Source organism: Gallus gallus, chromosome 13 (assembly GCF_016699485.2).
Source record: "Gallus gallus isolate bGalGal1 chromosome 13, bGalGal1.mat.broiler.GRCg7b, whole genome shotgun sequence".
Lineage (NCBI taxonomy): Eukaryota > Metazoa > Chordata > Aves > Galliformes > Phasianidae > Gallus > Gallus gallus.
The window spans coordinates 3,147,627-3,163,200 of NC_052544.1; the positions used below are offsets into that span (position 1 = coordinate 3,147,627).

At 48.4% G+C, this 15,574-nt stretch overlaps 2 protein-coding genes across 13 annotated transcripts in view; both read right to left on the bottom strand.

Moving 5' to 3' along the window:
• GABRP (gamma-aminobutyric acid type A receptor pi subunit) overlaps nt 1-6,562 on the bottom strand; it is a 31,417-nt gene extending 24,855 nt beyond the window's left edge. Inside the window, exons 1-2 of the mRNA XM_025155029.3 lie at nt 2,351-6,562; nt 1,132-1,227 (exon numbers count right to left, since the gene is read on the bottom strand). The gene's annotated coding sequence lies outside the window, so the exon portion shown is untranslated. The remainder of the gene's footprint in view (nt 1-1,131; nt 1,228-2,350) is intronic.
• A 2,811-nt stretch (nt 6,563-9,373) lies between these two features.
• Nucleotides 9,374-15,574, bottom strand: part of KCNIP1 (potassium voltage-gated channel interacting protein 1) — a 296,724-nt gene continuing 290,523 nt past the window's right edge. For all 12 annotated transcript variants that reach the window (XM_003642076.6, XM_040647085.2, XM_046900502.1 and 9 more), the window contains 3 exons: nt 15,428-15,532; nt 14,809-14,871; nt 9,374-13,794 (listed from right to left, as the gene is read on the bottom strand). In XM_003642076.6, the coding sequence (XP_003642124.1) occupies nt 13,747-13,794; nt 14,809-14,871; nt 15,428-15,532 (216 nt within the window). In that variant the 3' untranslated portion in view covers nt 9,374-13,746. The remainder of the gene's footprint in view (nt 13,795-14,808; nt 14,872-15,427; nt 15,533-15,574) is intronic.

Here is a 15,574-nt window from a genome sequence, read left to right on the forward strand (position 1 = left end):
GGCAGCACAGCCATGGCAGTGCCCTGGTGTCAGCCAGCAGCACGCTGGTGGCATTGCTGACCCATTCCAGCACTTAAGACAACTGCCAAGTCAGAGCGATTGCATAACTCCTCTCTCTAGCTTTTCTAAAATAGGTGCTTGAAAGGATAGAGAGAAGGAAGAAAACCAATAGTGTGAAAAAGCAAATGTCACTTCATACCATGGACATATTTACAACAAACTCTGACTTGACAACGGTGTCTACAGCAACAACAGAAAATAAAACACTGAATGGTAAGCAGTCCACTCTGCCTGGGTGAAAGGATAAAGCAAGCACGAACTTGCAGCCAGCCTCCCCCGGCTGCACAGATGGCCCCATGGGTTGGACTTTGCCCTGGCCCCGGTCTGCAGTGCAGGTTGCTGATGACTGACGGCCGAGGCCTGTCAAAAGGGATGCATAAGTGCCAGCAGTGATGCTCCCATCCTTCCCTTTGCCACCAGTCTGACGCAAGCAGAGCAGGATGAACCAGCATCGCCAGTGCAGAGCTCTCATCCCTCTGTCACCCCTGGAGCGTCCTCTGCTCTGGGAAAGATGCTTTCATGCACCGGGCTTCTACCACAGCTCAGAAAACCAAAGGTCAGCGAGATGCAATCCATATGGCTGTGTACACTGCCATTTAAACCGTTCTCAGCTGGAAGCAGGAAATCTTCTAAACCCCCCACACAGTGCCCTGACCCACTGTGGGGCACAGAGATCCCTCCTGGAAAGCCATGGGATTAGAGGAACCTAAGCTGCTGAGTGATGTCGGAGGTCCATCACACCCACCCTGCCCTGAAAAATGCCTTCACTGCTCCCTGTCATTGTTACCCACATGAAAAAGGGAAAGATCTGCTCCTCACGCCATCTGCCAGGGACCTTTAAAGACAGAGATGCACGGAAACACGTCTTTGTGCCGATCTTCTCTTACTCTCACTAGCTAACAACAAACTCTCCATCACAAACACTGCTTTGGTTTTACCAGGTCTAACACACCAATACTGTGAACATTTCACATAGAAACAACAGCTCTGGGCCGGTACCAGGCATGGTTTTTTTTTCCCCAACCCAAAACCCCACTTAATTATTTCCATTATAACGTTGCCTGTTACAACCTGAAAATGCTACTTTATCTGCGTGCACATCAGCCCCCAATGATCACATCTTGATTCTTGTGCATCTTCTTAACTTCATCTTAGAGATAATACAACCTAAAAGTAAAAAAAAAAAAAAAAAGAAAGTCAGTGTAACCTCTTGGCAAATAGCAGAATGAGTGTGGAAACAGACAATTGGACACCCAGTGTCAAGCACATAATACTTGGTTACTATCCCATAACCCATAACAGTGGGTTAATCTTTGGCTTAAAAGATTATGCAACTTACGTAGTGTGGTGCCATACTGTTATCCTCCCTAACTTATAATACATATCTGGCCCATAACAAGTGCCTCCAGTACCAAAAGGTGGGCAGATGCTTTAGCTGGCACGAGCAGTAGGATCTGGTGGGCAGCACTGCTGATCTTTCCTTGGGTAGGTTGAGATACTGAGACAGCAGATCAGATCAAGATGTGCTTTACCAGACAGGCCATAGTAAGTGCTGCTTTCTGGTTTGCACATCCATGAGATGTTCTCTATTGGTGGTAGATGTGTTTTGGAATGCTGCCTTTGAACAGCATAAAGGACCAAAGCCTTGTTGTCTTCCAAGGTGGAAGTTTGAAGACGAAAGCAGAATGCCAAAATACTTGGATGAACACATTAAATGACTACACGGATGCTTTGTGCTTCCTCTCTCCAAACATGACTGCACTTGGCAGCAGGACTCCTCCCCCTGCAGCACACTGCTGAGGCAGCAGGAACCAAACACCTGAGAGCCAATATGAGATCTTTTTGTGTTTGATTTCATCCTTGTAACAGAGAACTGATATGCACAGATCCGGTGCTTTACTGCTGGTTATAAACAGACTCTTTGTATTATTACTTTCACCAGTGAAAAATAATAATTCTTCCTCTGGGTTACTTTTGAGCAGAGGAATTCTGGATAGTGGGAGATGTTAGATCCCCATAATCCATGTGCAATGTGAAAGCAGCAATGTGTGCTACCAGCAGACAAGTAGAACATCTAATTCACAGAATCACAGAATGCCCTGGGTTGAAAAGGACCACAATGATCATTGAGTTCCAACCCCCTGCTATGTGCAGGGTCGCCAACCACCAGACCAGGCTGCCCAGAGCCACATCCAGCCTGGCCTTGAATGCCTTCAGGGATGGGGCATCCACAGCCTCTTTGGGCAACCTGTTCAGTGCGTCACCACCCTCTGTGTCCTACATGTCTTACCTGAGGCTCTTGCTGTGTTACACCTCGAGTCCCAGCCCCACCAGCGCTCAGCCACCACGTCCTCTTCAGCACACAGCCACGTGAGCACACACTTGTCAGCTGCATCAGGCCCAGGAGTGGAAGTGCTTGGTGCCTCCTTGGAAAGGACATCTCTGAAAGGCTTAATCATACAGCATTTGAATAATCTCTGAGACCAATTTCCAAGGACCAAGTATTTTCTGCTTTGGGGAGAAACAAAGCAAGGTGGAAAAATCACTGATGTTTACGTGGCTTAGCTCTATGTTTCACTTACAAAGCAGTTGTGGTAGGTTTGCCAGGAGATAGGCAGCTTTCATTGCTTCAAATAGGCTGGGCTTCACAGTCTCAAAAATGCCTCAGCAATAGACAGTGCAGAACAGAAACTTACCTGCGTTGTGTATCAAGCAATGCTTTTTTGTCTTTATCAGCATAACGTAGTGGGGACAGTGTAAAAGGATAACTGTTGTTACACAATGAGTGAGGAAATACTGCTTTATCCAACTTAATGCAGCCCAGTGTGAAACATTAACTTGGCTCGGAATTACGGCAGGATGTGAAGCAGCCTGAAAAACATGCAGGTGTGAAAACGTTTTGAAGGGATTAAAGAAAATAGTAATTGCAATCTCTCCTTTGGGTTTGAAATCTCAGGAAATGCAAAGACTTACCAGCATTTGCACAGTTCAGTACAGCTACGGATGGGGTCCCCAGCCAGCTCTGTGGGCCCCAGGCAGTGGTGATGCATTGGAACAGGTTGCCCAAGGAGGCTGTGGATGCCCCATCCCTGCAGGCATTCAAGGCCAGGCTGGATGTGGCTCTGGGCAGCCTGGTCTGCTGGTTGGTGACCCTGCACATAGCAGGGGGTTGGAACTCCATGATCATTGTGGTCCTTTTCAACCCAGGCCATTCTATGGTTCTGTGGTATGCTTAAGTGTGGTTACAGTACCGGAGTACTTCCAGGCCCTGGCACAAATAACACTGCCAGTTCCTATGACCAAAAATCCGAGCCATTTCTAACCTGATGGAGAACACCAACAACCTGTATGGCATTGGTCACCGACACAGAGAAGGCACCCAGTGTGTCCCAAAAGGCCCTCTGTCCCATTTACTGCTGCAGCCACATTTGCAGCAGATCACACACACCCAAAGCAGTTACAGTGCAACTGGAAAAGTACTGAGCAGTGTCCCCGTGGGACCGGCGGCACCCCAGGCCTCGGTGCACTCCCAAGGAACTTGTTTATGACAGGGCCATACATCTGCCTGCAGAACGCACGCACTGCACCACGACTGCAAGAGAAGGAAGAGAACCAACGCTGTCACTAACGTAACTATCAACAACTGCCTTCTATTGCCACATTAAGGTATTTTAAATGAGTTTATCTCTGCTTCGCATCAGATGCCAAGCTGTTGGGACAGCACTGAAGCAGAATGCCACAGTATGTGACGTGCTTCAGACAGAGTACCTCAGCAGCATGGCAATAGATGGTGAAAGCGATCATTTGTAGTGCTGAAACCTGTGCACAGAGCTTCTTCCCACAATGTTTCTAAATTTCAGTTGAAGGGACACGCTTGGAAAATACCAAGTTTATCCCTTACAGAGCCAAGGAGATAAAAGTTGAAATGATCCTCTTAGAAATGACACGGATTTGCATCTCTTTTTCTGAGCATCAGTTGCTAACAGCAGAGCCCTGCCCTGCAGCAGCAGTCAGTACCTGGTGCCTCCTTAGCAAAAACACCTCCCCCACAGTGGGGTGCAGCGCTGGGACCGCAGAGCTTCTCGGAAGTTGTGTGCCTGATTTGGTGAGCCCACACAGCGCTGCCCTGCAGAGCCATCCTGGTTCTCTGCAGCCAACTCAGGTGCACCGTGGGAGAGCCAGGCGTGGGGTGTCTGCAGCCGCCAGGTAGACGTGGCCTGAGCAAGAACAAAGCACAGCCATCCATTCCATCAGTCATGCGAGGCGGTATGGAGGTGGCAGTGTGTTTCCTGACCCCTGCAGTCTGGGCCCAAAGGCATCCTCCACCAATCCTCCACCAATCCTCCAGCGCTACCGTTGCTTTCTCATCTGTATATTTTGGTCGGGGTAAAACTGCACCTATTACAAAAACAGTTGAGCAGAATATTCGAGAAATGGGAGGAAGGGGGGCCAGGAAGCCATCCTTCCGTGGCACAGCATACAGTACTTCAGTGGTGTACGTCAGACTGCTCAGTAGGTCCCAGCTGCTCACTGAGATCCAAAACCACTGCCCATTCTTGGCTGAATCACTCCACCACAGGCTATTTGCAATCCAAATCTGAGCTTCAATTCTGTACTACTGTACAACGAGAGCACCCCATCCTCACCTCCACAACACACTGTGCTATTTTTTTATTTTTTGCCCCCCAAAATGTACAAACTGAATTACCTGTATCCGAAAGAAGGAAAACCATCTTCCCTCCATGGTGAACACCAGCCCCCATGGGGCCACTGGCGGACCAGCATGGGAGCTCTCCTCACTGCCTTGGAACCACCAAAGGACACGGCTGCAATGCACCAACAGCATTCCAAGCCCTGAGCATTGCACGACTCAACTGCAGAAAGCAGATGGCTGCTCCTGCAGCAAAGCCACAGGAGCCCTCAAAGGCTCTTTTAACACCAAAATGTCATTCATTAAGCTAAGAGGGGAAGAAAAAACAGTAAGTATTATACTGGGAAATTCAGACCATGCTGACACGGTACTGTTTTCTGGGCAGTGTTGCTGACTGACATCTACTGCATCCTCTCAAAAATGGGAGTATCGGATCATTGTGCAGCTCTGGGCAGGGGGAGCACACAGAAGTGCCTGGAGCTGTGGGATGGGGACAGCCTGCTGCCCATGGCAGTCTGAGCCTATTTGCCAAGCGGCTGTGCCCAGGGGCAGTTCTGGACTCCACGTGGGCTGTGCACGGAAGCCGGGGCTGTGGGGGAGCTGCAGAGCTGCCTCTCCTTGAAAACAAACAAGGAGCAGGCAGTCAGGGCCCGGCTGCCCATATATCAGCACACTAAAAATACCTGGAGAGCGAAACCATAGAAGACCAGCCAGACAACAGCTATTTCTCCCCTCTTTGCCAAGTGTGAAGAAAGAGACAAAGGAGGAAAAATCCCAGCGCGGGGAACAGGTCTGACCAGCTGTGCCACATTTCTCTGCTCGCCCTCCTCTGTAACACACAGACCCGCACAGGGCTCTGTCTATCTCGTCCAGACTCTGTCAGCACCGTGAGGCACCTCCAGCCCCTACCCCAAGCAGGCTTCAGCCCATTGCCACTAACTTTCCTCCAACCCAAAACAGGGCATCTTTTCCTGTGCAGACGCACGTGGCAGCCAGCAAGGCGTTGGGCTGCTGTCATCACGGAGGTCACACAAAGCATCCTGAGTGCTGCACCAAACCCATCACAAAGGGTCACTAAAGGAACAGTACACCTCCTCCTGTCCGTTACATCTCCGAACGCTGCTTTTGCAGCATCTAAAATTACCTACAGGTCTCTGCAATGTCACATGAGTTTCTGCAGTGATCTTTTCCGCCCCGCTGAGCTGGGCTCCTCCAGCCCTGGAATATCCTTTTCTCTGGCTGTAATGAGATTTCTGTTCCAAACGGAGATTAAGGCCGATGTGCTCTCAGAAATGTGAGTCTTCAAATTCAGAATTTCTCCTTTTTGGGTTTGCAGCTTCCAAAATACATTCCCCGCTCTTCCTGGCTTTGCATTCTTCACATTATTGTGTGACGTGCATGAAATATTCACTGCCACGGTAAGACTCGGCTTAAGCACTGTTTGCTTTATTGCTGAAACCACCACCAAGTATTCCTTCTAACTGAAATCTACCTTCTTTTCCTTTCAAAACGCCTCTTGTTTGCTCATGCTTCATTTTAAAAGGAGACTGATACAGAAAACAGCTCAACTGCTTGTTTGTAGCAGACGTCCTTAAAGATGTGAGCATTGTTATCACAGCTTAATGCGAAATGAAGCACACACTGCTAAGTTACCTACTCTGCAACATCGGTTTTCAAAAGTCCAGAACAAAAACCTGAGAACTTGGAAGTAATTTTGCAATATCTAACCCTGGGCTTCAATAAATACATCTATCTTGATTCTCTAAAATCAGCACCTTGCAGTAATGTACCATCCTTCTAGAAGGCTCTGGATCCATCCCAGCTTCCCACAAATACGGTAACAGCAGAGATGACTGCACATTACTAACCCTGGTTCTCCAACCTCCATCTTCTACAGCATTGGTGAACACTGCCTCTCGGCCTTCCCTGCCAACATAAACACTGAATACACGACAGGGAAGCAGAAACGTGACTTTATCATCCTCGTGCTCCTCAGCTGCAGGCCCGACCTGTACCTTGGGGTTTGGAAACAGTGGGGATGGAGGCACGAGAAAGCCTGTGCTGTAGGAAAGGAAGGTCACGGGCTTTTGTGAGGAGTGTTCAGGCTGACCAGAATGGCCTCATTCTTACATCTTTTACCTGGATTCCTGGCCCGGGGTGCGGGCAGTAACCATCCAGACTGATTTTCTTCTGCAGCTACTCTTCAGATCAGAAGGGCCTTCAGTGAGCAGAAGCCTGTTTTGCTGTGCTGCGACCCATCTTCCCTTTCCTGGCCGCTGGCTGGGATGTGCATGCCTGAAGGCATGACGGGTTTTCAAAGGAAAGACTCCCCTCTTCCACCAGAAGCACTGCAGTGCAGATCAGGGCCAGCTCCTATCAGCAGCTCTCATCCTGAATCAGGAGCACACGATACCCCCATACCACGTTGGCTGTTCCACACTCCTCTGCATGCAGCACCTGAAACTGCCTACATCACTCAAACACCATCCCCACGGGACTTCAGGGCCTCACATACAGCAGGCAGTTTGGGCTCACTGTTGCCAAGGTACAAACCAAAGAAATGACTTGAACAGGTGGCTTCCAGGTACAAAAATGCCTTTATGGGGCTGTAATGCCTCACGTTAGCAAAGCATAAAGGGAATGAAAGAGGGTGACTCATTTTGCCTCCTCCCTTCTTCCAAGTAAAGAACAAACCATCACAATTCTTGACACTGCTACTCAAATGTCTCCCATTCCCCATGCTTACCCTCACCCTAAAAAAAGAGCTACCTGCACGACACAGCACAAGCATACACCGGGGCTACTGCAACATAAACTGCAAAGACTCCTTCAGCTTACACTATCTGTGCTTCAGAGCTGCTTCCTGAGAGGAGGTGATGCTGGACCTGACTGGGACACATCTCCTATGTTTGTGCTGGCAAAGAACCCCCCACTCCCAGCCACGCAGCAGGGCTGCACCCATCACCAGCCTCCCAGTGTACAAAAGCACGCAGGATTCCTGCTTATGCAGTTCCCACATCTGATCCTATGCAGCCATCTCCTGCCCCTCGCAGAGCCTGCCGGCTGCTGGCCCCCACTGACATCTAGCGTTCCCTGTGTGAGCTCCACCAGCACCAAAAGCACTTTACCAGCGTTTACTTTATCTGCCCTCACAGAGTGGTCGGGCTCTGCTTTCCAGAAGCCACGCATCTATTTGTTTGCTGCTGAAAACACAGCGTTAATTATTCAAGCTGTAAAGTTATGATGAAAGCCAACCCACGCTCCTTGCTGGCAGCATGTGGGCTACGTGCCACTGACCCAGCACACAACTCATTAATGGGAAGGGCAGCAGTGGTTCCTGGGACATCTCTGGTTAGTGGACCTAGCACCAGGCACCGTGCAGTATTAAAACCATCATTTTTCACAGAGCAATTGGTTAAACTGGGTTAAATCAGGCTACCCCCAAATGCTCCCAGCCGCATCCCACTCTAGCACAGGGACAAGACTCACTTTCTCCGGCACGCTGCACAGTTTCTCTGTGTGTTTCCATCTCAGATGCATTTGCTGACCCAAAATGGAAGAGAACCGCACGGTCAGTAACTTCTGCTGGTGCAGAGCTCTTGATGCCAGGTCTCTTCTCCTCCACCTCTGCTGTGCCTGCACGAATGAGCAAAGATCACAGAATTAATCTCACGGTATGAAGGCTTGGAGTCGTAAAGTAACCCCTTCCATTTGCTGAGCTGCAGCACACCCCTCATTCTCACCCTATCCCACCCAGGAGGACCCCCCCCCAGAGATGTAGTGCAGACAGTGCCCACGGTCAGCACGCAGCCACATCAGCACATCCGACACTAAAAAATGAATCAAAAGCAAATGCATGCAGCTGTGTGCCAAACCGTGCAGCCGCCGGTGTGACCTGCTGCCGGGAGAGGTGCCGACCAGGAGCTCCAACAGCTGTCCATCGCTGAGCAGCCGCTGTGCCTCTGCCCGTGGAAGTGCCACCGTCCTGCAGAGGCCGCAGTGCTGGCTGCTGCTGGCTGCCTCCTCGCTGCATGCTGAGAGCTGCCCGGCCGGGCAGGCAGCACTCACAGCCACCTGGCATGTGCTGCAGTGAGACCAGGCTGTGCTTCACACAGACACCTTTGTTTACACATGTGTGCAAGTATGTTAAACAGCGCTCCTTGTCTTGGGATGTGCTGGTGGATACATTATACCCTGTATGATGAAGCTGACCGAATTTTCATATATATATATATAGGGACATGAAGAGGTTTATTTTTCATATCTCTACAATAAAGTAGTGCTTGCATGTTCTTCAGTGTAGTTCCCATTACCTGGATGTACGTAAGCAAAACGCCAAAGAGAAAAGAAGATGTCTATAAGCTTTTAGTTTGTACTGCTCCAAGACAGTACCGGTGAAGCAGGCTGAGTATTTCCCAGCTCTTATTCACCCCAGGGACAAACAGAGCTGTATGTCACCGCGCCAATCAGACGAGCAGCCCCTGATCAGCAATGGAAACAAATCATTACCATGTAAACATTGCTTCAGCAGTCCAACAGCCCCCGTGCAGATCGATGTGTGCTCACAGCAGTCTCCTTTGTAAAGACCTGGCTGTACATCGTTAACCTGACAGCACCCCGTAAGAGAAAAGTCCATACTGGGCATACAGGAGGACACCCTCCTACAGACACGTAGTTTTTATTATTAAAATCCATATCTTTAAAACCATTCCACAAAACGTGATACAAACTGCCATCGGATAACAGCACTTTGAATCGAAGCGATGCGCCGCCGCTCCCCCAGCATGGCTTTAGTTTGCACGACTGACACCAGCAGCACTTCCCCACAGGTCTCTCATGGCTCTCCCACGAGCAGTGAGCTGCTGCCATCTTCGCAGTGATCACACACAGACATGAAGATGCTCTGCTCTTACCGTGTGCCGCAGCCAGGCAATGCCAAAGTGCTGCCCGCGGCGCCGGAACCTTCATCTATCTGCACCCTCAGGTTTGCAACTCAACATACAGTCACTCACAGTATCGCAATGCATTCAAAAGTAACAGGAAAATGTACATCGACGACAACAGACAAATTACAGTGCCGTTTGCTTTTTTTTTTTTTTTGTGCATTATCATTCATCATATTCCTATTTTTCAACAGATGGTTGCCTAAAGCACATGTTAGGAAGGCTCTTTTTAATCAGAAAAAACGCTGGCATGAAAATGCAGATGAAGGCTTGCAAGTAGTGAAACAGTCGGACTTACAACGCAGACATTATTGAAACACTCACAGCTTCAAGGAGATGCGCACAGCTGATAGCACTGACAGGGTCTAACTGTAACCTAGCAGGCAGCGCAGCAGCTGCCTTCACATACTGGCAGGAGGACTGATGGCGAGATGAGATCAGAACAGCACACACTGTTTTATTTAGAAAGCCGTAGCGGTAAGTATTTGCCATAAATATTGCAAGCCTCATTTATGAGCGATGAGAGGCTTCGCAAGCTTACAAACTTAACGTTCACCAAGAACATAAAAGGCAAACCCAAAGACATTTCCATGCAGAGTACGACTCTCTCACAGTCACTGGATCTCTGTCACCTGCCACAGGCAGAGATGCTGCTCACAGAAAGCCCCGAGGCCCCCGGGCTCTGATGCACACAAGGCTGCCATCAGTGGGATCGTAGACAAACACAGGATAATAAATGGTCTCACAAAGGCAACTGCTCTGTCACAGTCAGAATTCATGATCAGAGCTACAGGAAATACTGCTGTTGTGCGTCACGTGGCAAATCCTCCTACTGTACCAACAGACTTACAATCACAGAATCGCCTGAGTTGGAAGGAACCCTTTAAGGACATTGGTCCAACTCCCTGCACTGAACAGGGACACCTGCACTAAATCGGGTGCTCAGAGCCCCATCCAGCCTGACCTTGAGTGCCTCCAGCGATGGGGCATCCACCTCATCTCTGGGCAACCTGTGCCAGAGCCTCATTGCCCTCACTGTAAAAAACTTCTTCCACATATCCAACCTAAATCTCCCCTCCTTTAGTTCACAGCCATTTCCTATGAGGGCACGTTGCTGGCTCACATCCATCTGCCATCCACCAGTACCCCCAAGTCCTTTTTGGCTGGGCTGTGCTCTACCCTTACATCCCCCAGCTTGTACTGATAGCACGGGTTGCTGTGAGCCAGGTGCCAAATCTTGCACCTGGATTTATTGAACCCCATGAGGTCCCCCTGGTCCCGCTGCTCAGCCTGGCTGGGTCTCTGGATGGCATCTTAAGGGGAATAGAGAAGCAGCAATCCAGGACCAAACAGCAGGCATGAGGCACAGGCAATGGCAGCTGGGCTCTGGTTATGGCTTAGGGGCAGAGTCAGGACCAGAGCAGCTTTCAGCATCTGCCTCTCTTCCTAATGCATGCCCATCGTTACTGGGAACTGAAACAAAAACTACAGCAGTGCAGAAGAGGAGATACCAAAAGTGTAAGGGCACTAATTGTAGCCTGGCTTCAGCAATGCACTTAAAGATAGGTTGAGAGTAACATGCAGATGTTTCAGGTACGTTGCTCAGTCAGGCTGTACTTCACCCAGAGCAGTTCTGGTCCCTGGGACACAACACTTCTGCTAATGGAGACTGAAAACACAGCTGAGGCCAAATTCATCCGAGTGGCTCCAGAAATTAATTTAGCTCCAGGGACTACGAGTATCACACATCTAATAATGCTTCTGTTCTATTGAAAAAGGCACATTCCAAATCTGAGAAACATTCAGGCTACATATGCCATCTTGCGAGCACATTTGGGAGCATCACTGTTAGAGGTGAAAGACACTGAATAACTCAGTGCAAATGGTTCCCTTCCCTGTTTTTGGTCCAGTGAAGTTACCTGCTCAGACTGACAACAGACACACGCTCTGTAGGGATGGAGGAGAAAAAAGCAGGTTGCTTGTTACACTGAAGGCTGTTATTTGCCCAAGAAGAATCACGAAGGAACAATGTAAGTTTTGGGCATTATTCCAGCTACAGCTGATGTCCTTATCAAGCACCTCTTAAACAAAAACCAAATAGACAATACTGGACAGCTGGAAGACAAGGCTACTCTCACAGCACTGCATCCCTCCTGTGAATCCCAGCACATCCCTGGAGCTGCTCTGCTCTGCATACTTGCTAGAAGGAATTAATTCGTGGTGATTGTGTTCAAGGCAGCCAACAGGACAGGCTAAGGTGACATTCCTGCATACACATAACTTCCCTCAGCTGACCAGCTGTTTCGATGACAAGTGGTCAACCTGGGGGAACAAAGCAAAGACCACACAGAAGAAGAGTATGCAGAAGCACAGTAAAAGGGAACACGTCCCATCTTAAGGAATACACATAGCATCACTCTAGTACTGACCAGACCTACTTCTATAACCAGGAATATTTCAATAGATTAATTTTTTTTTTTTATAAAACATAGGGCTGCAGAAATTAGGCATACTATATATTTAGTGTTATAAAAAGCTTCCACTTACGTAATATTTAAAATATATCTTCAGTGCCAACAGTATATTTGCAATATAGTATCTGACATAATAAAAATATACGCTTACTGGACAGGAACGATGTTGGACTACGACAGGGGGTTCTCCTTTGTGTGTGGTTTGTGCAGCTGGTGCAGGTGGCTGCTCCCTCCTTCCCTCGGCTTCCCAACCATCAGCTGCTTGGGAACAGCCATTTTCCTTAAGAGTCCTCTGCAAAGCAGGCTGACGTGTTCCTCGGCTGACATGTCTACTGGATGTAATCCAACCTCGGTGTAAATTCGCTACATGACTCTGCCTGTTTCACTCTTGAAAGAAACAAATCAACCATTCCCCACAACAAAGCTTTTTGGGGCATTAGTAAGGATCAGGACTCATACGAGTCATGCAACTGCCCTGCGGGATAAAGATTTTGCTATAGGAAATGTTGAGCTACCCTGTCGGATGTTTCTGATACTAACAGCAACCGGGTAGGCGCCAATTAAACTTACCTGGCACTGTGGGTGCCAAGGCCCTTATGTGGGAACACAGCTGCACCACCTGGCCCTTTTCGGCCATAAGTAAATCTGGAAAGCTTAAATAAATCCACAGAGTAGAAAACACTTTGCTTTAACATCTAATGGAGAAATACAAATGTTGAAAGTGATGCATCTAGGAAGCGGGTGCCAAACTACAGCAAAAGGAGCATCACACACAGCCACGGTGCTGCTGAGCTGCACAGGGGAGAACCGCTCGGTGTCCCACAACGTACCGGGACTGCAGAAGGTGGCTGGGACCAGAGCAGGTATGCATCTTCCTCTAGCAGCCCTTATAAACCTACCTGGTCCTGCAACAACTTACCATCATTGGTCAGATTTGCTCTACAGTTTGAAATTTACGTGCTACTCATGCTTTGCTCCTTTCTGACTAACCCTGGCATGAAGTTCCTCTAGTTTATGTGCTCAGGAATACCTCCACCAGTGGTGGCACCAGTGCATGTGAGAAGCAAGATCTCTGCAGAAATGGGGACGCTGGCTACACGGGCTGTCTGCTCCACGTCCTAGGTACATTCACTGCTCATTTTTACAGATGGCCCTTGTAGATTCCATTTGTTTTTTGTCAAAGCAGATTAAAGGCAAGGCATCCATAAAACATTTTGCCATATGGTTGTATGGACTGAGCTTTTTGCTTGTAATAGGTGGCTGAATATGCTATCAACATGAGCTATCATACGCAATCAAGCTTGCTAGATTAAAGCAGGACTTGTGGCTTGCAAACAGAACGCTGTGTATTACTCATTGAGCTTCGAGCAGCAGCTCTCTCATCAGGTTTTATTAAAGTATTTGCATGCTTCCAAAATGAAATAGAGGTCCACCGCCGTCTCTTGTGGAGGAGAGATGGGATCAGTTGCATTCAGTTGCCATTTGGTTGGAGATGCCATACAAAATCCCCGCACGCTGGCTGAATAGAACATGGCTGAATTACAAAAAGCTTTCACCCAGAAAGGAGGTCTTTGTTACACACACAGTCTCTGACTCTTCCAGCGCTTCCCAGGCGTGGTTACATTACGTTCTCAAAGAGCTGTAAGGACCGCATGATATTGTCGTCCTGAAAGCAACGAGAAGACACGGTCATGAAAGGAGCACTGAGGAACACAACTCCTAACCCAGCGAGGCACAGGAGGGGCTCTGCAGGCAACAGCCTTGCTTTCCATCCTCACTGAGCTTCAATGGATTCAGTTAGGTCCTGATTTGGAAAAGCAGTGCTTTTACTTCAGCACCTTGGCTGGTTTGAGGCAGGCAAGCACAGAACCTTCTCCTGAGCTTGGCTTCCAGCACAAGCTGTGCTTTGCTGAAGAAAAGCTGAACCAGCACTGAAGCTGCACCCTCAGACATCAGCACCCACTGCACTGCACTGATCCTGAGTATGAAAGCGTGCACTTAGCTTCATCTGCTTCAAAAGCCCAAATGAAATGACAGATTTGAATGGGCAAGCGTGCTGCCATGAAGGGCCACTTCCTCACAGAAACTCCTCGGGTTCAAAACAAGAACACATGAAATCCCAGCCTCTCTCACGTCCCTGGATCCAAATGAGAGAGCTGGAGACACATAAGGAAAATACCATACTGTTTCTCAAGAAGCACTGAAATTGTACTTGGAAGAAATAACCAGAATAATTCTAAAAAACAATGATATGTTTCCCTATTAACTCAGTCATTCCAACAGTTGGAATAACTGCTTTTCTGCAACACCAAAATTATCTTCCAAATTGAGCGACTTCAGAGATCTGTGGCATCTCATTCCTCTTATCTCCCAGAGGTCCCAACTTGGAAAGGTGCTATCCCTACACCCCCAGCCAGAGCAGCATCCATCTCGCTCACCTAACACAGCTCAGTGATGCCCTGCATGGGGAACCAACCCTCCAGCAGCACACTGACCATCCTGACCCCACCAGCAGCTTCACAGAGCACCACCAATCTTACAGCTGCTTTTGTTTTTGTAGAGAGCAAAGGAAACTCGGGATCTGGAGCGGCACCTCCTTGCAAATGAAGTTTGTTGGAAGTGAAAACAAACATCGTGGCGTGGCCCGCACCTTTCGTTGCGCTTAGCATTTCATCCTTACCTCCTGACACGATTCGATGAACTCATCTAAAGTTACAACACCATCTTTGTTCTTATCCATTTTCTGCAAAATCAAAACAAGCACTGAGTTCCCATCGGTAACACTGTGGTTATAGTATAACATCCTATGTGCTGCAACTTGAATAAATCTGGGGCACGTAACCTGCCTACATTGCAGACTGGGTGTCACTGGTTAAGTTTGCTGGCAGCTAAGGACTGGTTCACTCTGGTATTTGGAGGACTTCTGAGGTCATCTCCACCTGTACCTTCCTTATACGCATACAGCAACCTCTGCTCATATTACATCACTTATTTCTTCACTGCCTCACCATATTACTGCTGTCTGTCTTTATGGGCAGTTGAGAGGAGAAACACCAAATGGCTGTGATACACGCAGAGGCTCCACATTCACTGGATGGATAATATCCCATTGCAAAGGGTTGGGCTAAGTCAAATAGGATAGCTCAGACTCAAGAATTCAGCAGGCGCTGCAGTATTAGGTTGCTACTAGAATTTGTTTTAGGATGTACAGTAGGAAACAGCAGCGTAGGTGGGATTAATCTTAAAGTGTATGAGTGAATAGCTCGGGTGTTGAGAAATCATCATCAGAAATCAAGTACCTGGAAGAACACTTCTACGTGCTGCCTTGGAGCATCTTCCTTCAGCACTGGATACGTGTACTTTCCCATCATATCATAAATTGCCTTTACTATATCCATCATCTCCTGCAGTAGCGATATGACAACAGAAGCACAACAGGGAAATTA